General features: G+C 41.5%; 1 protein-coding gene across 2 annotated transcripts in view; it reads right to left on the bottom strand.

Annotated features, from left to right (window-relative positions):
• Positions 1-10438: 10438 nt before the first annotated feature.
• Positions 10439-22751, bottom strand: part of LOC120514693 (broad substrate specificity ATP-binding cassette transporter ABCG2-like) — a 72512-nt gene continuing 60199 nt past the window's right edge. For both annotated transcript variants that reach the window (XM_039735205.1, XM_039735201.1), the window contains exons 11-16: positions 22070-22159; positions 21226-21350; positions 18337-18491; positions 13726-13815; positions 13510-13619; positions 10439-10836 (exon numbers count right to left, since the gene is read on the bottom strand). In XM_039735205.1, coding sequence (XP_039591139.1) covers positions 10689-10836; positions 13510-13619; positions 13726-13815; positions 18337-18491; positions 21226-21350; positions 22070-22159 — 718 coding nt within the window. In that variant the 3' untranslated portion in view covers positions 10439-10688. The remainder of the gene's footprint in view (positions 10837-13509; positions 13620-13725; positions 13816-18336; positions 18492-21225; positions 21351-22069; positions 22160-22751) is intronic.

Raw genomic sequence — 22751 nt, 5'->3', positions numbered from 1 at the left:
TCTGGGAAGTTAAATTTGGAGTGTAACTGTTCAGAGGATGCAAAGACCTTGTCTATGTACAGATCTCTAAGTGATTTAATCTCAAATGTTTTCCAGACGTTAATAACTGCATACGTTTGAGAGGGTGCAAAGGTGCCACAGATAAAAACTTCTCTATGTTAAAATACTTCCTACATTGGTTTCATATTCTGAGTGAGTGAAGTACAATTGGGTTGTTAGTATACTGGCGATGACTTGTACTTATTGGGGTGCAAAGCAAGGAATATAAAGAAGTACAGCAGGATTTTATTTCTATTGTAGACAAAGCCTGTGTATGTTCATCTATTTGTGTCCATGTTCAGGTTTTTATAGCTTGTATGTTCGCTGGCCAGTAATAAAATTGAAAGTTAGGTAGAGCAGTGGTTCCCAAACTTTTTTGATTCTCGGCACCCTTGCTGAATCCAGGTTTTCACAAGGTCCCCAATTCAAATTCCAATTTGCGAAATAGCCAATCATTTTTTTTTTAATTAAAGGGTTAAGTAAAAAATAAATACAACACATTTTAATATCACAAAAAATGTAAGTCTGGTTGACGGTGTGCCCTCTTTATTTTCACTCTCACAACGCTTATTACTGTTTAGTAAAAAACGATCAATTTTTAAAAATACATACGAGAAGAAATACTTCAAAAACTTCAATTAACTTAATCACAACAACATTCAGTTGATACAATCTCTGAAAATAAATTCAAGACTAAGGCCGCACGAAACTGACAGCTTTTTATATACAAACACATAGTAGTGAGAAAGTCTGACAAACCACTACAACAATGGAGAAGCTTAATTATTGTAGAGCGCCATCTAGTGACCATTTGCAGAGGCTTCCACAAACAGTTATTACTAAGTGAGTTACTGGTCTGCACAATGCAGGTCCACCAGATGTTGAATTGAAAATGGAAATAAAATTATGAAAATTTTATAATATTCCGCGGCGCCCCTGTGAGGACGTGGGCACCGCAGCACACACTGTGGGAACCACCGAGTTAGAGCCATGCCAGGCTCATTGCCTTTTAAAGTAAATAATCTCTGCCCTCGCAGCTTAAGGAGGTGGGCATAATAGTGTGGCTGGAGCGGTTCCCAGGCGCGAGCATTTTCGCACTTAAGGGCACAAGTGAGGAATCGTCCGTGTGTGTAATTGTTGCTGGGAGCTGCTAATCGGCACACTTGTGCCATGTCCCCACATATACAATGAGAAATGCGAGTGTGAGGGGATAAAAAAAAAATGGAAGCAGAAAAAGGAGCAGAGGTTAAAAGGAGGCTGAAGAGCAGTCACAGGTAGGATGATCCGGCCACCTACAGGGGAAAGTCAGCACGAACAAGGGCCCTGCGAAGGAATGTAGGTTGTGACGCTCTAGGGCAGGGGTCCTCAATCACAGTCCTGGAGGGCCGCAGTGGCTGCAGGTTTTTGTTCTAACCCAGTTGCTTAATTAGAAAGCAATTCTTGCCAATACTTTGATTTCATGGCTTGTTAGTGCTTTAACTCTGTCATGTCAGGTCATTCTCATATCCTAGATATTTTTCCCCTTTCTAAGGATATCATCCAAATGATTTGGAGGATAAAATGGATGAGTAATTCTCAGTCCTTCACTTTTTTTCTCTTCACTTTTCTTCCAAGTATTTAATTAAACCCAATAGTGCATGATAAATACTGGTGTAAATAGTAACAAGCTAAATGGAGAAATGCTGGTTTCTTTTTTCATTTGCCTGTTATTGCTAGTTAGGAGCAACTAAAAACCAAGAATACAGCTGTTTAAGATTAAATTAAGCAATAAGGTTCAAAATTTTAACGCGTGAGACAACTAAAGTGAAGCAGAAGTGTTATTTGAGCAATAGGTGCTTGGTTTTTAAGCAATTGGGTTAGAGCAAAAACCTGCAGCAACTGCGGCCCTCCAGGACCGTGATTGAGGACCCCTGCTCTAGGGGCTGGTTCGCCCATACTGATCATTGGTTTGGAGTAAGGTGAGCATGGCGGGTGACCTCCCCAGGGATCAGAGGTACGACTGCGGGTGCGTGAAAGACGACGGAAGGAAGGAAGGAAGGAAGGAAGGAAGGAAGGAAGGAAGGAAGGAAGGAAGGAGACGGTCTGACTGCGCTGTGAGGCGGCAGCCAGGACGGGAGTTGGGGTATGAAGTTCGTGGCTGCTGAGTCTCCGCTGGTTGTGTGAGTTATGGGTGAGCCGGAGAGACGAAGAAGGAGGTGGGCTGGGATCTGAAGGAACCAGTGAGTGCACTTTTAACCTCTGCTTTAAATAGACTTATTTATTGTGTTTTTACACCCCCCCCCACTATTCACTTGTTTTTTTGGATTATTTATTTATGGATTTTTGAGCACTGCACTGTGGACACGGTTTTTGGTTTTGTTTTTAATTCATTTTAATAAAAGCATGGAACACTTTCTACACCATCCCCTTGCTCCAATGTGTCCTCATCTGTCAGCTCAAATGTGAAGTGGGAGCCTGGAGTGGATCCACACCATCGCAAAGATGAAATCCTTAAATTAACATAAGACATTATTATTACATCAAATAATGAGATATTTCAGTTATTATATTTGTGAAGCTGAAAATCAATGAGGTCATTATGAAGACAAGACGCCATCACAGTGAAATTTGTCAGTAATGCTGCTCGTGCCATCAGGTGGCTTGACTACTAAGGTGGTCCCTTTTCGTACTGTGCGCACAGTGCAGACCCAGGTTGAAATCTGGGAGGTGACCCCAGATGAAAAGAGTTGCCTAAATGAAAAGAGCCTGATTAGAAGTCATGTGTTTATAAACTAACCTGACAAATAACTTTTACAATGAAAGGTAGTCCCATTCTGGAATCATTGTCACTTAGAATCGCCATCAAAAATGCAATAAAGAATTTGCAGAAGACGGCTCACGTACTTACAATAGTTCATCTTCAATTCATTGCCACTTGAAGTCTATGAATCCTGCCATTGTAAAGGATGATAACAAACCCACTTTGTCAGATCAGGCTCAGTTCTTCTCAGCTAGACCCAAAATTCAATCCCGGCAATCTGGACCACGAGACCACCGGAGAGGCACAGACACCGTCACCAGCACAGTGTCATACCCACACATGGGACACTCCAAGGTAAGCAGGGATAGTGTGCAGTGATCAACACTCTGGAGCCAATATCTCCTGTGCACTGATCAGCCACAACATTACAACCACCGACTGGTGAAGTGAATAACGTTGATTATCTTGTTACAATGGCACCTGCCAAGGGTGGGATATATGAGGCAGCAAGTGAACAGTCAGTTCTTGAAGGTCATTTGTTGGAAGCACCAAAAATGACAAGCATAAGGATCAGAGTGACTTTGGCAAGGACCATATTGTAATGGCTAGATGGCAGGGTGTCCGAGATATGCAGTGGTTAGTGCCTATCAAAATTTGTCCAAGGAAGGACATTCAGTAAACCGGCAACAGGGTCATGGGCACTCAAGGCTCATTGATGCGTGTGGGTAGTGAAGATTAGCGTGCGTGGCCTGCTCCCACAGAAGAGCTACTGTAGCACAAATGGTTGAAAAACTTAATGCTGGCCATGAGAGAAAAGTGACAGAACACACGGTGCATCGCTGTTGGCCATGTATGGGGCTTTGAGGCCACAGACTAGTCAGAGTGCATGTGCGAACCCTTGTCCATCACTGGAAAGACCTACAATAAGTGAGTGTCAGAACTGGTCCATGGAGCAATAGAAGAAGGTGGTCTGGTCGGGTCTGATGAATCACATTTTGTTGTTTAGATCATGTGGACAGTCAGGTGGGTGTGTGTCGTTTACTTGGGAAAGAGATAGTAGCAGGATGCACTATGGGAAGAAGGCAAGGCGACAGAGGCAGTGTGATGCTCTATGCAATGTTGTGCTGGGAAACCTTGGGTCCTGGCATTCATGTGGATGATACTTTAACATGTACCACCCAGCTAAAGATTGCTGCAAGTCATTGTACACCTCTTCCCTGATGGCAGTGGGTACTTTCAGGTGGGTAATGCACCCTGCCACGCTGCACAAATTGTTCAGGAATGGTTTAAGGAACGTGACAAAGAGTTCAAGGTGTTGACTTGGCCTCCAAGTTATCCAAATCTCAGTCCAACTGAGCATCTGTGGAATGTGTTGGGAAAAACAAGTCTGATGCATGGAGGCCACACCTCACAATGTACAGGACTTCATGGATCAGCTGCTAACGCTGTGGTGCCAGATACCACCAGACACCTTCTGAGGCCTTATGGAGTTCATGCTTCAACAGGTCAGAGTTGTTTTGGTGGCACAAGGGTAACTTACACAATATTAGGAAGGTGGTCTTAATGTTGTATAATGGAGGGGGGTCTTATCAGCAATGGGGAAGAGTCAGCTTACAGAACGGAGACATGACAATTGACAGACTGGTACAAGTGCAGCAATCTGTCTGTTAACGTGAACAAGATGTCCACACCCTGCTGCTCATTGAGGACTCTGCAGTGGAATTGGTCAAGAGCGACCCCATGACCCCCCCATGCTCTCCCAATCCATCTACTGACTTCACAGGAAGAGTCACCAGAGACATGAATGTCACTGCCAAGGTAAGTAAACCTCTCGACAAGGCCTGGATCTTGGTTTTTATCAGGACACTCACAAGTCCAGACACTCAGACTCCTGAGCACCCTGATCAGAGCCTCCATTGACTCCACGAAGATCACAGCATCGTCAGCAAAGTCAAGATCTGTGAATCTTTCTTCACCAACAGATGCCTCACAGTTGCCGAATCCCACAACCTTGCCCAAGACCCAGTCAATGTAAGCACTGAAGAGAGTAGGAGCAAAAACACACCCCTGACAAACCTCAGAATCAACTGGGAAAAACACAGAGGTCCTGCCCCCACTCTGCACAGCACTCACAGCACCAGTGTACGGGCCGGCCATGATATCCAGCAACCTCAAGGGGATCCCACAAACCCTCAGGATATCCAGCAGGGCAGCTTGATCAACTGAGTCAAACGCTTTATGAAAATCGACAAAGGCTGCAAAGAAACTCTGCAGATATTTGCGTTTGCGCTCCATGAGAACCCTTAGTGCCAGGATGCGGTCGATGGTAGACTTCTTAGGCGTAAAACCAGACTGTTTCGGTCGCGGATAGGTGAGCAAGTGATCACGGATCCTACTGAGGATGAGCCTAGCAAGGACCTTACCCGACATGGAGTACTGGCAAACTAGCTCTAAAACACAGGAGAGGGCAGGCTTGCAGTTCACTGTAGTCGCTGCGGTGTGTTGGATAGAACACAGGAACTAACCCAACCATTGCTTCAATGTTGAAATGCTAGAAGTACACATGAGGTAGAACAACTACTCAGGAAGGTGTGTGTGTGTGTGTGTGGTTCTAACAAGGTAAACAACAAAACTGGAACATTCAGTACATATGTAAATGTTATTCTGTAATACTAGTATCTTGTTTCACTGTGCAATACAGAAACCCTCCAATAGATGGCACTGTAGCTAGACACTACCAACGTAATGACAAACTTAATGCTGCAGCGTACTGTAACAGGTTAACATCCATATTAATAAATACTGTAACATCTCTTAAAGATTTAATGCAGTATCCCACTAATTATTATAGGCAGCTTCTATATTAAACAAGAGTATAAGTATTCTCTATTCTATTGAATGGTACTGAATGTATTTACGGTAATAATAAACACTATTGGTTCAGAACAGTTTCCTCTCTAACATTTAACACTTTACTTGTAAATATGTACATACGAACTGTTAACTTACATTTGGTCAAGAAACACCCAAGTAGCGTCTCCAGCAGTCCCAGCTTTCATGCCTCTCAACATTCGCCTGCTCGCCACACATTCTGCCATCTTTCACGTAACTGAGCCTTGGTGTCTTACAGATTCACAAGCCTTTTTTACACCGACAGCAGTGTTACCCCCTGTAGTTGCTGCAATCCAGGCGATGACCCTTCCCTTTCCCAACAAGTCCCGTTTTCCAGTCAATTGGGACGACGCCTGTCTCCAAAATGGAAGCAAAGATTGCTCGCAATGCCAGGACGGCAGACTTATCACAGAGCTCTGCAGCCTTCCCTCCCCTCAGCTGGTTCACCACCTCAGTGAGATTGGGTGGAGGATCAGCCTTGAGAACTGCGGACTCAGAAGTGTCCAATGTCCTAGCCAGAGGATCAGCTTGAAACAGCTGCTCAAAGTAGCCAGCCCAGTGGGTCGCAACTGCAGCGTCATCCTCAGGCTGGGTGATGGAAGGTCCTATTAACATTGATCCACAGAAAAAGACTCATTAATATCAAAGTGAAAGCAGGTCTCTGCAAAGTGGTCTGAAGTAACTACTGTCAAGTGAATAAACAAGTCTCATAAAAAGGTTTAGGGCAGCCTCCCGTATTCTTGAAGCCTGGCTGCTAAATTGAAAATTGCAAGCCCAATAGAACTGTCTGAATGAGGCAAAGATGGTGGCGTTAAGGGATGGTAGAGGAAGTGACATCATCGAGGCCAGAACCAGAAGCTGTGTCATCAGGACTGGAAGTGACGTCATCAGGCTCCTGACCGGAAGTGGCATCGTCAAGGCCAGGCGGAATTCCCTGTAACTGGTCTGAGGTGGAAAAAGAGAAAGGATTAGTGCACCTCGACACCCACCTAGTCTGGCGTGGAATTACCCTCATTCGAGCCTTTTAGCTGCCTCACAATACAAATATACAACACTACCAAATCGCTCCTCACCTCCGCGAGTCAGTCTTTAGCAGATGGCCGCCATGGCAGCCTTGTGTCTGTGTGCTCAGGTCTCTCTTTGTCGATCAGCTCTCTGCCGTTTCTCCCGATTCTTTTTTCCCAAACGGCTCAAGCTCTGTCATGGCGCCTCTGAGTGAACAGCCTTTGTCAAGTCCGGCCACAACTTCTCCACTAGATTGAGATCAGGACTCAGCCACTCCAGCACATTCATAGTGTTGTGTTTCCAACAGCCATTCCTGTGTAGCTTTGACTTTATGCTTGGAGTTGTGGACCTGCTGGAAAACAAATCTTCTCCCAAGGTTTAGGGTTTTTTTTTTTTTTTTGCATACCACATCAGGTTTTCCTCCGGGATTTCCATTTATTTTATTTTTTTTACCCCCACAAATATTACATGGCCTCCCCACCGTCTGATGCTTCATAATGGAGATGGTGCATTTATGATGATTGGCAGCATAACAGGCAGTGAGGCGCAGTGGTTAAGGCTTTGGGCCTCAGACACCGAGGTTGTGGGTTCAAATCCCACCATGAGCTTGTCACTTCACCTGCCTGTGCTCCAATTAGGAAAAGAAACGTAATCAATTGTGTCTCAAATGCTGTCAATTTGGATAAATGAATATGTGGTCTGATGGCCGTGAAGCTCAATTAGAGTCTCACTTGATCACAGAGCCGACTTCAGACTCTTTAGTGTACATTTCTGCGAAACTCAAGCCAAAATGTCCCGTTGTGTTTTTTTGCCACTCACCCACTCTCTGTGACTGGTGAAGTCCCCAGGTGGTCTGGACAGTCTCCCCAATTTCAGCTCCTGTAACTTGTAACTCCTTCAGAGTTCACAACGGTCTCCTGGTGGCCTCCTCTCTTGTCATCTTCTTGCCCAGTCACTCAGGTTGTTTGTGGATGGCCTGCTCTTGCCGATTTCCAGCTCTGCCATTGAGTTAACCGGATATTCAGCGACTTGGATATTTTTTTGTCTCCATCACCTGACTTGTGCTTTTCTTGGAGTTGCTTGGACTGTTCTTTTGTCTTCATCGTGAAGGTTAGACCACCATCCTGACTCCCCACAAGTCAGCCTGTCCACAATCAGGTGCATTTAGACTACTATCAACTGAAGGCCCAGTGGTGAACTCATTCTGGGACGTCTCCAGCCAGTTTAGAGGATGAATACTTGCAGGACCAGTTATTTGGTGTGTTATGTTTCTCGTTCATTTCAACCACGTTGTAGATATCCGTTTTCACTCTTTCTATTGGTCAGTTTCAAAAAAGCCAAATTAAGTCCACTGCAATTGGATGTCACACAACACTAAAATGTGAACACCTCTGAGGCAGTGAATACTTTATACAGGCCCTGTAGCTACTGTGAGTAAAGCTGAACACTGAGGCGATTCATGAAATTCGAACACACAACATACGTTTCTATTCAGGTAATATTTAAATATACATAAAAATATATACAAAAAGGACACTTTTTAATACAGTCATGCTGTAAATGTACAGTTCAGAGCAATTGTCACATTGCTTCTTTTTGACTCCTAACATACAAACACTCTTAACTCCCCCAATTCAAGGCAGTGCCAGGGGATACTGCAGCCTATCCTGGCAATGCTGGGCACAGAGCAGGAAATGGCCCTGGACAGGAGGTGCCGACCCAGCACATGCCTACCACATTTAGGGTCTCCCAGGCATTCCGTTAAATGAAGTCTTTTTCCCTTTTGGATCAGAATGTCCCTTCATGTATTTATTGCTTTACATAAACGTTCAAGGAAAAACATTAAAAGTGCACTCACTCGTTTACAACACATTAATACTAAAAAATGGTGACTTGACCGTTGGCTTATTGGGGTGTTACACTAGAAAATGGCCCGAGAGCCAAAGAGCGGTACCCCTTTGGGGCTTACATTGACCTCTCCTTACTTAATAAGTTCATTTTCAAATCAACAGTATCCAGTTCTGGTTGACAGGAAGTTGGCACTGATCCTCATGGGGGGGAGCGGGAAAGGTGAGAACCAACCCTGGACAAGGTGCCAGTACATCACGCAGCAGTCTAAGCCACACAGGGACAATCACCTTTGAAAGATGTCTGTTCCATAGCATGGAATATCAAAATGGATGGATTGTGAAGGATACCATTAATAGACTGATCAGCTGTTCATACGCGATAAGCTTATAAAACTAGAACAGCAGGCAATGGCACGTAAAAAGTTAAGTGTGGATTGTAATACATACAATAATTCATTCAAAAAACCCTCTTAATCCAATTTATGGTTGCAGAGTTCGGGGGCCCATCCTGGCAGCATTGGGCACAAGGTAGGAAAGAGCCCTAAATGAAGTGCCAGTCCACCACAGGCAATACCTAAACCCCACTTAGGGGGCAAAGTTTAAAACGTTTCCAGTTCACATAACATTTATGTGCTTATGAATATGGAAGGAAAAGCAGCAGCGACACAGGAAGAACATGCAAATTCCACATGGACCACGACCGGGCATGGACCTTGAGCACAGGATGAGGACCCAGCCTGGGCCTAAAAGGCAGGAAAAAAGAACCGACTCTAAATGTATAAGAATACTGGAATTTTCAAAATGCAGACCCCCACATACACAATTCTGCCACAAAGAACTTGCCTTTACCTTAACTTTGAATTGATTATGTACTTATTTAATGTGCTGGGAAAATACACGCTAAACGACAAAGTCGGTATATATTTTCATTGTTTCCTCTGTTACATATTCAAACAGCACGACTTGAGGCTTTGCCTGGTCCCCCAACGGCTGTGGGTCACACATGCAGATACCAGCTGGGCACACTAATCTAATTCTTAAACGCGTTCTTCATTCAAGACCTTTATGACGGACAAATGGCACACGTATCAACAGTACTGTCATGTAGCGAGCCCAATGAAACTAGTGCCTCAATCATTTAACTCATTCACAACAGCTTTATTACTGCCAAATATCAAGAAATAAAAAAATGAATGAAATGAAAATAACAAACTCTTTAAATTGGGGGTAGGCAAGCGAAGCCCCCTAGATGTTAATAAGGAGCAGTTAAAACAATGAATACAGCTGTTTAAGATTAAAATAAGAAATTAAGGGTTCAAAATCTTAGTATGTGACTTAACTACAATGAAGCAGAAAAATCTCACCTGAGCAATGAAGTTACTTGACCTCCCGTGAAGCAACTGAAGTGGAACAAAAACCTGAAGCCACTGTGGCCCTCCCGGACCGTCATTGCTAAGCACTAATGTAAAGGGTCTGAGACTTAAATTGCAAATTAATTAAATGACGTTAATTAGTAGCAAAAACTTATCATTAATTAATAAAATAGAATGAAAACCTGTTGCCTGTTTGGCTCTCCAGTATAGTAGTTGGTTACCCCTATGGGTAACACGACTCGCTCCTCTCATACCTTCAGTTAAAGCAGCCACCAGGGGGCGCCGTCACTTCACCCAATCAGTCTGGATTATTGTCATTTGGCCACTTTCACCAAATTCACTAAGGTGTGCTGGAGACTCAGTAGTGTATTTGTCATTTGTGCCACAAGTTGTGACCCCTAATAAACCACTACTTTTTTCTTTTTAAACACTTTTTAAGGAATGTTGTATAAACAGCTACAGAAAGCGAGTGGCTGCAAAAATTAGCCTGCTAAGTGTTTTTTTAACACCCCCCCAATAAAACATCAATCAAGTAGCAATTTAACTTAAACATATATTATAATGTTATATAAAGAAACTTAAATATTAAATTTCACTTCATTTTTGGCAATTCTGTTCTCATTCCAACGGCTACATGTCCTACTATGTCAGATCCCGAAGGTGTGGCCCCTAAAATATTCCAACAGGTTTCAAAAAGGGCCTCTGAGTCCACTTCAGCCTCCCCTGAGTCAACTTGGCCCTGCCTGGGCATTTTAAATATTTGTCAGCATCAAAGTCTTTATGTTCACTTTAGGTAAATTTCTTCATGAAACGCAGTTTGAAATACGCAATGGCCAAAAAGATGATGATCATGCAGGCCATTGCCAAGTTGTTTTGCCACATTGCCCAGTCGTCATAGCCAATGCCCTGTCCACAGAGGTAAGCATCACCATAGCACCTGCAAAATACAAAGAGAAATCCGTCAGCCACTTCAGACTCTCTAACGGTCAGCCTGATCTTTTTCCTCAGTTTTGCTTTTCTTTAAAATTAAAAAGTGAAGTGGGGTAATGCCAGTTCAGTAGCTGAATCTCTGGGAATTCGCTATGTCTGCTGGTTTTCATGCCAGTTTTATTTATTTATTCTTTATATTTTTGTTGAGTAGATTTTGCTAAATATTTGGAATTTTTCCCCAACATTAAATCTTCTGGTTAATTTAACAGTATATATGTATAAAGGTCTGTTCATTTGGGCAGAGCCCATCACTACTTGGATGTGTGGAAAGCAACAGTTGTAACCAGTCAAACCAAAGGACAAGTTCATCAGCTTAAGTGACTAAATATATTGTGTTGTCATGGACTCACCACGAGCCATCCAGTTTGTACATTTGCACTGTGCTAACTGTTGGTGGTCAGCCAAAACCTGCAATGAACTTGCAAGCAGACAGACATTGCTTCTAAGCACTGAAAGGTGTTGCATTATCTGGTGAAGTCAGCTGACCTCACTCCGTCTCATTCTTCACAGTACCCCTTTGCAGTGCAAATCCTGCCAACAACACCAAGCGCTATATCATGGAATCACACCACGATCCATCCAAAACCTGGCATCGGTTTAAGCCGTCAGGGTTCAGCCATAAATCTGTGATGTCTGGATAACAAAGATCTTACAGGGTAAGCCAGTACAAGGACTCCCATGCTCATTTGCATCGGGTCTGCTTTCTAAGAGCTGCAAGCAGAGAGCTTCCTGGTGATGCCAGCTATGCCCTCTCACACTCTCCCTTTAGCTCTTGTACAGCACCATTCACGGTGAACACCTTTGGAAAATCATTTTCCCTGTAGATTAATTAACAGCGAAACCACACTGCCCAGGATTGGTCCCTGTCTTGCGCCCTGTGTTGGCTGGGATTGGCCCAGCAGACCCCCGTGACCCTGTGTTCGAAATCAACGGGTTGGAAAATGAATGGATGGATAAACCACAATCAACTGAAATGTGCACACAGTGCCTCCAGTGGTGGCTTTTCTAACTGCACTTTACTGACTTTAGATCCTCTCTGTTTGAGATGCACTGCCTACAATTAAACTTTTCACATAACAGAGGCAGAGTGTGCCATTGATTAGCCCTGTAAGTGCTACTGTGGTGCAGTGGCTTTTTAGATGGACACCATTACCGGTTCAGTGTGTGCTTCTTCTGTCAATCATCACACGGTGTTCAACACAAGCAACACACATTAAATGCTACTACCTCTAGTTCGTGGGAAGCATGCAAACAAGTAAATTGTACTGTGGATGCATGACATACTTGAATGTTTGGTTTTCAGTCCAGCTTCTTATCTACACTGCATTGCTCCGACACACTTAAAAGCCGAAGCAAGCTGTAAATAGACTGCAGCTCAACTTCAAATGGTCCTAAAATGAAGGGGTTTAATGCCACCCACCCTGATTTGCTTTCATGAGAAACTCGGTACACTCTCTACATGTTTAAAATAAATTATAATTCTAGGTAATTAATAATATAACCCCACATTCTCACATCTGCTTATTCCAGTTCAAGGCTTCAGCAGCCAATGTCTACTTTAGTCACATTGGTGACAAAGCTGGAACGAGCCCGAGATGGGATGGCAGTCATCATAAAGCCTCTTATTCTAAATCTGAATGAAATGACAGTCCATTATACGTCTCTTATTTGAATTCAAAGCTTCGTGTTTCCTGTATTAATCTTTATTTAGTGCTTTATGCTGATATTGTTATGTATCCGATATGGTGTGTGTATTTGATCTTTTTTCTGCCTTTTCCTTGTTCTTCGTTTTGAGATTCTGTAAAACAAACACTCTGAAATGGTAAAAAAGGGCTATATAAATGAAATGTATTGTTTTCACTGCAATCCCTTAGTATCTGAATTGGTCTGGTATAAAAATAAGCTTGTCAATTAATGACACTAAATTGGAAAAGGGTGCAGGAGAGCACTTTACTGTAAAGGCAGTACAGTACTATATTGTAATTACAAGATAAACAGTATAGCCTAACTCAGAAATTTTAAATTTGGCATTGTGGCTTCTACATTAACTTACCTCCAAAGTCAAATAATTAATTATTAAAGACAACTGATTGACAAATATCTCCTTTTAAGTGTCAATAAAGCAGCACTGCTCACTGAGGTTATCAAATATTGGGATTCTGACTGGCACCCTGTAGAACAACTTCACAGGTGAAATAAAAACAAGTAATTGGACTACATAGGCACCTGGGGTAGCACATTGGCACACAGGGTGGTGCTGCCGTCTCATTGCTATGGAGACTTGGGTTCCATTAATGGCCTGGTCATCTCCCTGCAATTGCTGGTCTATGGGCACACCATTGCTTATTAGCCCAGTAGGAGTGAGTGTAAATTATAAATCAGACCCTTAGTGGTCTCAGTTAAAATGATAAACAGTTCTCTTTGGGCTCTCCCTCCTCTCAGAGGAAAGGTTAGGTTTACAGGCGACTCATCAGGTGCTATTGATAAGTACCACATTAGCTTGGTATGCATGAGGGTGACTGTGTGTTCTATATAAAGACTGGCATCACAACCCGGGTCCATTCTTGCCTTACATGGGTGAGTCAGGTTCAAAAAGTGGATGGATAAAATAAACACATACACTCCTCCAAATTGGGAAGTGCTCGAGGAGCAGGTAGCCATGGCTTGTTCATATGACTGGGTAGTGTTTTGACATAAGACCAATCCTCTGAACTCATTTACTTGCAGGGCCTGTGAAGCATAAAAATGAATAAATTAATTCAAAAATGAAATCAGTTCATTAAAAAGCTGCTATTAAAACAACACACCACCACTTCTAAAACTTCTTTCTACTTACTGTTAATCCATAGCGTGGAATGCTGAAATATTTGAGCCAGTTGAGCCAATCCATGACAGAGGTGAGATTCACCAGGAGCCCAGAAAATATCTGCAGAGACAGGAGGAGGAGCACAACTGTCACATGACCCTGAGATAATGGACAGAGTGCACAGAAAGTCGCAGGTAAAGCAGACAGGCAAATGGGGGTCCTGTGCCATCTCCCCTTTGTATCTTATCACTCTTGCATTTGACGTAGCACGTTTCTGTCCTAAGGCACTTTTCAGCATTCAACATTTTTCTGAAGTGTGTGCAAAAGCAATGAAACAACTTACCTAGGGACATGAAAGTATTGGAATTGTGAACCTGTTACTCATTTAATGCACCCTTCTAAAAAAAGGTGCCACCCAGCCCTAGGCACTTTACTGGTATACTGCAAGAGCACTCATATTTCTTCACAATGACACACAGGGGAAAAAAATTCACTCAGCATAACACAGTAATTTAAAAGTTAAAATAAAGTGGCAAGTAAACCTTGGCAAAATAATTAGCCTCCTCAGGGTTACAAATGGAGTAAAAAAAAATAAATGAAAACAAAAAGTGACCTTAAGAGGTTTTTAAACTTACTTATAGAGAATGGCCCATAAAGAAGTCATTGTGCCAAAGAAAGGCAAGAATAAACTTCAAATTGCAGAGCTTTACCCACAAAAGGGAGACACTGAACTGGTCACTCGCCTTTTAATTATTTTTCGCCTATAACCTTTCTCGAGATATACATTTTTTAAAATTTCCTTCCTGAAAAATGTTTGGGTACTATGTTAGACAGTTCCAAGCTGAACACAAATCTAATATTAGATTGACTGCATCCAGTAGGCTTTTATTGAATTTAGTGTGTTTAATGATACTGACATGTTGTCTTAGGTCAACTGAGCTCAAAATGTTTTGCTGCAGATTTCCACTGGTACTTTAGCATCTGATACTACTCGTTTCAGTGCTCAACAATAGTTGTCCAGCACTGATGGGATTGCACATACCACTTTTCCATGGAAACAATGTCCTGGTAAAAACCTCTTCATGTTTGTCACTGACTGCACGCCGAAGATTAGCAGGGGAGACATTCAAGTGTGAATGTGGAAAATGAATCTCTAGCAACATGCTGCATTTTATGGCGTTGTATTTTTGAAGCATCTTGTCAACCAGCTGGATGTAATCTGATATCCTTTAGTTTCCAGGAAAATCCTCAGTAATCTTGAATGATTTCCATGTGATTTCATCTGGTCCCACTAGTAGATCTTTGAACTGCCTGTCATTGATGAAGTGTCCAATTTGTGAAACAACAAAAATTCCTTCTACAAATCTTGGCATCAATTATTTGTGGAAATGTGTTTCAAATATACAAACCCTTCACTTTCTCTGTCCATTGCTTTCACAAAATTTTTCATCAGTCCAAGTTTTATTGGAAGATGCAAAAATATCTTTGTTGGGTCAACAAGCGATTTATGTGCCTCACTTTTCTGCCTTTACAGAGTGGCCAGTTACTTTTAAATGGGATGAGACCCTTTAGCATGGCTATCCCATTCACAGTACTTTGTATATCGGAGCTACTTTCCTGGTACCAGTGCCAGTACTTTTAGGTCACCACAGGTGTCCAGATTTTTTGTTTTACTGTATGTTTACAACTTAAAAGGAAATCACAAAAATATGTAATTGCAATAACACGGTATATGATAGGAAAATTCCAAGGTGATTTTTGTGATCAGCAGACCAAATCTGTAAGATACACTGAAAAACGTCCAGGAAGAAAATCTTCATTGCCCATTGTAACTGGGGAGTGTTAAACTGGTATGACTGAGGGTATTCAGTGACTCCTCCCTATATACTGTCACTACTTGAGTCTTCAAGGATAGACTCTGGCTGTTGAATGTCTGAAATTGGATTATAAGATTTACAAAAATGGACACATGTACAAAGAAAACAAAAATTCTGCTCCAGCTTAAAACAGAGTACTATTGGAGACTGGTAATGTTATGTGACAGATATATTCCAAAACCATTAGGTGGCAGCAAGTGACCTTAAAATGGCTTATTGCTTCTTAAATTTCAGGACATCCTGTGCTTTCAATGACTGCCAAGCCTTAGTTACAGTGGAGTCTGGGACCACCAGGGGTATACTCTATTGAGTTAGCACCAGGAGCTTTTGGGGTATTTGTAAGAGCTATAAAAATGGCCATTTCCTGATAGTGTTCTGGAGGCTTGGAGTCAGCTGGAGAATGTTAGAATAAAAGAAAGAGAAAGATTTCTGCGGGAATGAAAGAAAGAGAAAGATTTCTGCTGTGGGTAAGTCTGAAGTCGGTGAGACCTGCTATAAGGTTATGCAACAGACAACACCACCACTGTTACTGTATCTACTCAGTTAATATTTGTGTTCACTCCATATAATCATCCCACCTTTATATTCTGTTAAATAATTTACTAATGCGGACTAGTAGCTGACAAATCTTCTAGGACCTTTTCAAGTTCTACTTCCTATACTGAAAGTCCACACTGTAGCTCCTACTTCTCTTTCTTGTATTTACAACCTTTAAAAAGAAAGAAAGTAACATCGGAAGACCACATTCAAAGACAGTGCCCCCTCCAAGTTACAGATGGAGGAGGTCTTAGAATCTGGATTGTTGCGAATACTCATAGTAAGTATCCATGATGAAAGGCTGGTTGCCCCAAGGTAACAGGACGCTTGTCATTGAGCTGAGCACCTGTACAAGATAAGAATGATCTATAGACGTAACATGAGCACAAAAAACAGATGGTGTAAAAGATATTCTTTGCCTCAGAACCCCAACATACATATAATGGAAGAAGATAAAGTAAATAACCAAATATTTTTCAGATCTTAAAATCTGTTATCGATTATTCATGTATCTGAAAATCATTCTAATATATTAAAAATTAAGTAGAACTTCATATAGTATTTCAGACTATTTTAGGGGCATGGCCGGATTTTGCCCCTAACTGGACACGATCTTTACAGACACTTGTCAATTACCTCAAACATTTTACCTTGAGGATTTTAAATTATTTGCGGTTACTCCAAAAGTCAAAATGCTCCATTATTTCATAGTTTATAGGTCCTTAAAGACAACCTCACTATAGGATACCATAGTTGGAGCCTTCATGATCACTCAAACCTGGGACCATGGCTTATCTCTGGGTCCTGTTTGGCCACATTACAGTTGAACTGTGTTGAAAATGGATAGGAAATTCTGAAAGCTTCTGGACCCCACAGAGAACCCTACAATCAATCTAGCTGAGCTCCAGAGAACCTATGTGGAGATGGGAGAAACCATCACTGCAACACTCTACTGATCTGGGCTTTATTTCAAAGTGACAAAAGCCTGTCCGGCTTGGAGTTTGCAAAAATACACCTGACGAATTCTCACATCTTGAGAAACAAGATTCTCTTGTCTGATGTGACCAAGGTTGAACTGTTTGGCCTAAAACAAGTGTCGCGTATAGAGGAAACAATGCACCACTCATCACCTGAGCAGTATCATTCTAAGTATTTAGCATGGTGGCAGCAGCATCACACTGTGGGGCTGGGGACTGGAAAACCAGTCAAGGTTTTTGAAAAAAAGCTGAACAGAGCAAAGCACCGAGATATCTTTAATAGAAGCACATTTCAGATATCTCTAGACCTCAGGCTGGACCTTAGGATTACCTTCCAACAATACAAAGAATGCAAGCATAAACCAAAGACAATACAGGAGTGGCTTAAAGACAACTGTGAATGTCCCCGAGTTGCCTAGTCAGAGCTCAGATGTGAACATAATCAAACATCTCCAGAGAAGCTTGAAAACAGCTCTCCACTGACAGTCTCCATCCAACCTGACGGACAATGAGAGGATCAAAAAAGAAGAATGGCAGAAAATCCTCTAATCCAGGTGAGTGAAGCTTCTCTCATTATACCCAAGAAGACTCGAGGGCTGTAATCAGTGCCAAAGGTCCTTCAATGAACTACTGAGTAAAGGGCCTGAATACTTGTGCCAATGTGATATTTCACAAATTTCTAAAATCCTGCTTTTGCTTTGTCATTTTGGGATATTAAATGTTGCTTGATGAAGGCAAAAAAATTAAATGATTTGACCATAAGGCTGAAACATAACGAAATATGGAAAAAACAGTGAAGGGGTCTGAATACTTTCTGAAGGCACTGTATACCTGTGATTGAAGCAGGAGCAAACTTGATGTGTATAATTAAGTGACATAAGGTACATTCAAAGTGGAATAAAAATTATGTTGAAAAGTAGGAGAACGTCTGCACAGGTTTTCCTCCTCCATCCCCAAAGATGGCCAGGTAAGATAAACTGGATATTCTAAATTGACCAATGAGAGAGTGTTTGTGAGTCCTGAGATGTACTGGCATCCTGCCTTGGCCAACTGTAAAGCAGATTAAAGCAGGTTTTGAGGAGGTTTTTATTCCTCCATAAATCACTATTTGTAAGTCTATTTATTGCATTTAGTACTTTTTTAAATATTTGCTTTTGTATCTCATATGCTATATAATATTTTTCTTGCATGACCTTTGAAATATTAAAAGCAGACTATTCTAACAACACTGAAATTGTAGTCATACTCACAATCATGAAAACAAAGCAAATTGTGATAAGCAGGTTTGCAATGGCCACCACATTCATACCAGCACTGATGGCGAGGGCCATAGATGTGGCCGTGTAGGACACCATAACTAGGGTCAGCATGAAGTAGAAAAATTTTCCAGCAATTTTTTGGTAGCCTACAAAAGAGAAAAAAAAAAAGATGAAAAGAGAAACCAATCAGAAGTGAATTTTTTTAAGTTAGTCATTCCAAGATTTGGAAAATCCTACAGAGTGTCTGTTTATTTATGTGTCAACAGGACTATGGGAGCATTTCAGCCATAACAGAGTCACCCAGTGGGGACACCAAGATACATTATTGGTATATTCTCCAACCTACCATCACAAGTCTCTGACAAAAGTAACAGATACACAGAACAGCATTTGCACTTTTAGATGCACACTGGGTAATTTCCAGCCTTTTTGATGACCGAAGCTATAGAACATTTTGAGCCTCCAAATTCTTTACCTTTCTTTCTCTATGTTGCATGGTTATTGGGGGACTGCAGTTTACTCCAGCCTAGTGAGGATTACCATACCAGAAGATCTGTCCTTTGAATTCTTGAATTATCTTTCCATTACTAGATCTCTAGGGCAGACTGTCAGTTCATAGTGGGTCACATTTACAAACACATATGCTCACATGCCGGAATAAATGTTGGGTCATCGATTAACATGAAAGCTGGTTTGAATGAAACCCATGGAACACAAGAGTGCACAACATGGACTGTAAAGGGGTTGGGGGGCAGTATTTAATATACATCCTTGAAGTTGCACAGCAGCCATGATATAGAGAATAAAAGGTATAAAATAAAATTTAGCTTAGTTGTTGGTTACAAAGTTGTGGAGTGTAACTTCAATAATAATGTACTCTTATAATGTACTAGCAAAATACCCACGCTTCGCAGCGGCACAGTACTGCCTTAAATTTTTATTCAGAAGAAAAGTAAACCTTTTTAAACTGAGGGAAAATATACCAATAATTATTTGTTAAGGATCTCTTTGCATACCATGTTGTCAGTTCAGCCCTCCGGTTGTAATAAGACCAAGCTGTGCGCTGAGCTTACTCTTGAGCTTGCAACGTACAGTTAGCTATGTGAAAAGCAATCTTGCCTCACATCTCACAGTTTGGATAGCTGCTGTCATAACCGGTTTGAATTTCATGGTTTGTTTCAATTATGACAGTATTTGCAGGACTTGTGTTGAAGTGACATTCGGCATCTGTCAAGCGTTGTAAGCATACAACCGGTTTCATCAATAACTTCGCATCCAGCTTTTGAGAGTTTAAACATTCATAAACATCAAAGTGTCCACTACTGAAATCGTCACCTGTCAATCTAAGAGGCATTGGCGGTTGTCCAAAGGTGCAAAATATTTGGCCATTTCGGTAAACTTAAAAGCGACAATTGAACAATTCAGTGGCAACCATCAACTCACATGCAGAACAATGGGTGAAGGGCTTAAGCATTTCACTCTTATAGTGCTCCTGTGTAGTATAATTATCTCCTGTACCGTCATCAGTCCACACCTTGAACCTGTCCTAGTCATTTAATACATAAGACACAATGTTCCTTCAGATATCAAGAGTGAGCCTGATATGGCCATGCAATATGTAACACAGAGAATGGAAACCAAAGGTAAGTGACAGTTCTTTGATCGATGGTGATCACCTCAATAGACATGTTAATGGGGGTACGGTTGGAACGATAAAGGAAATGGGTACCTAAACAATGTAAAGTAAGTCTAAAATACCTACACAATAACTATAATCGTAATAAACGAACAATAAAACAGGGGAGAAGCTGTGGATTAAATAAAAAGGTTGCAGTTATCAGCAGGGAGACGTGAATCCCGGGGCGAAGCAAGGAAGGGAATGAAGAGACCGGAGCGACAGATGGCCTTATATAGGCAGCCAGCCAACAACATGGGAGGCGTTGGGATGGTGGACCCAACGCCGCCTCACACAGCGACCAAGCTGCAGGCTATGGACGTATATATGTACGGAAGTAGGATTCAGTTAGCATTGGGAACCCGAGTACCAAATTTCTTGAAGATGGGCCCATAAGTAACAAAGACCGTTGGAAAGTTCAATATGGCAGCCGACAGTGGCGTCATACCACCGAAATAAGTACCAAAAAATTTTTGTAAGTAAGCTATAAGGAATGAGCCTGCCAAATTTCAGCCTTCTACCTACACGGGAAGTGGAGAATTAGTGACGTTGGAAAGTTCAATATGGCGGCCGACAGTGGCGTCATGCTACCGAAATAAGTACGTACATCGGTTTTGGTTAGCGCAGGGAAGCCGCCTACCAAATTTCGTGAAGATGGGGCCAGAAATAAGAAAGTTCAACATGGCGGACGTTGTCGACCGTTATAACCATTATGCGTAGAATTTCAAAATGAAACCTGCTTAACTTTTGTAAGTAAGCTGTAAGGAATGAGCCTGTCAAATTTCATCCTTCAACCTACACGGGAAGTTGGAGAATTAGTGATGAGTGAGTCAGTGAGTCTGATGTTGGAAAGTTGATTATGGCGGCCGACAGTGGCATCATACCACCAAAATAAGTATGTAAATCGGTTTCGGTTAGCGCAGGGAAGCCACCTACCAAATTTCGTGAAGATTGGGCCATAAATAAGAAAGTTCAATATGGCGGACATTGTCGACCGTTACATGTAGAACTTCGAAATGAAACCTGCTTAACATTTGTAAGTAAGCTGTAAGGAATGAGCCTGCCAAATTTCAGCCTTCAACCTACACTAGAAGTTAGAGAATTAGTGATGAGTGAGTGAGTGAGTCAGTCAGTCAGTCAGTCAGTGAGGGCTTTGCCTTTTATTAGTATATATTATTCTCACCACCCTCCCCAAAGTTACTCACCTATCATCCAGTATGTGATGATTGTGAAAATAATCCCTGGCAGTGTCCTCATTGGGATTAGATCCCCTACAAGGATTGCAATGAAGTAAGCAGACAGTCTGTAGTATCCACTGATGTACTGGTGTCTGAAAGTGAAAAGAGAAGACCACTAGTCAGCCAACATGGACCTAAAACCACAAACACCCACCACTCTTCGAAAAAAACCTGGTGAAATTCACATTTGATTCAGTGTATTAAAAAAAATGCATGAAAAGAAAGTACACCAGTATCCCCCAACTTTGAAGCTGTCTGTATTTACCTTTTACATCCTTGGTCAAGAACTTACTTTTCATTAATTTTGAACTTCATGCGGTTTACTCTATTTATATTCTACTTTTTTGAAACCCAATGGCCATTGCCATCCTCCTTAACCCCAGATCATGTTTCTATTGCTCACTTGGCAGGTAAAGCATTGCCAAGAATATGCCACAGAATTCAAGACATAACCATCAGTTGTATTTTATCTTGCTGTATTAATGCAGTAAAAAGCCTTTTCTCCTTAACCATTACATAAAGGCTTTGAACCTTTAAAAGATTAAAATTAAGGAAGAAATCATTTCTATTAGGAGCAGAAATTGTTTATAAATTACACTACTGGCTAGAATGAAAACCTGCAGCCATTGCAAGCCTCTAGGGTCTGAGTTTGACACCCCTGACCTAAAGAGTCAATATTCTTGGTTTTCATCCTTTTTAGATCCATTGTTAATTCAATGCACTCACTGCCCTGAGGCAGCCACTAATTAAATATATGGCTGGAAAAAAAAGCCTAGCAATAGAATGTTTTACCATTTTATATCAAACCTACATGAACAGCTTCTTGTCCCTGATGAACAGCTCAATGGCAGAAACACTGGAAAAGCACTGATTGGTGGTCAAGAAGAACATGGATCCCACCCTACAAAAGAAAATGAACATGATGTTTTCCCACAACAGTTTTTTGTGGCAGCTGCTGGTTATCATAGCCTTATTACAAAGAAGCTAGACAGCAATGGAGCTTAAACCACTGACTTCTTTTGATGCTGAGAGAGGAATCAAAGGTGATCTGCATGAACTGAAGTTTAATAAACCCTGGGTATACCAAGAAAAGCAACATCTGAGTCAGCATTTAATAACACTGGAGATGGAATCTTATAGATGAAAATGAACACTGTTTGACAAAATGTTTCTCCACTGGTTCACAACCAGAACACCGATCCCCCAAATTTTTTTTTTTATTTTTCAGAATTCCAATAAAAAAAAAAAATATAAGCTTTTAGTTTGTGTGGAAACTGCCACAGTTACCAAAACTTCTAGGAGGATAAAATTTAGGCTCCATTCTCTTTAAAGTTAAGTTCATCCATTTAAAGTTAAATCTCTGCCTGTTAGAGGCTCCCAGTAATTATGCCCAGTATAGGGTGGTCCAAATCTAACAATGTAATTTTCATTACGTTATAACTTATTACGTTTATTACATAGAAAATCACCCGAAAAATCCTGGACCATCGGGA

This window comes from Polypterus senegalus, chromosome 1, assembly GCF_016835505.1.
Source record: "Polypterus senegalus isolate Bchr_013 chromosome 1, ASM1683550v1, whole genome shotgun sequence".
Taxonomy (NCBI): Eukaryota; Metazoa; Chordata; class Cladistia; order Polypteriformes; family Polypteridae; genus Polypterus; species Polypterus senegalus.
The sequence above is the reverse complement of the archived record's forward strand: the minus strand, read 5'-3'. Positions and strand labels throughout refer to the sequence as shown.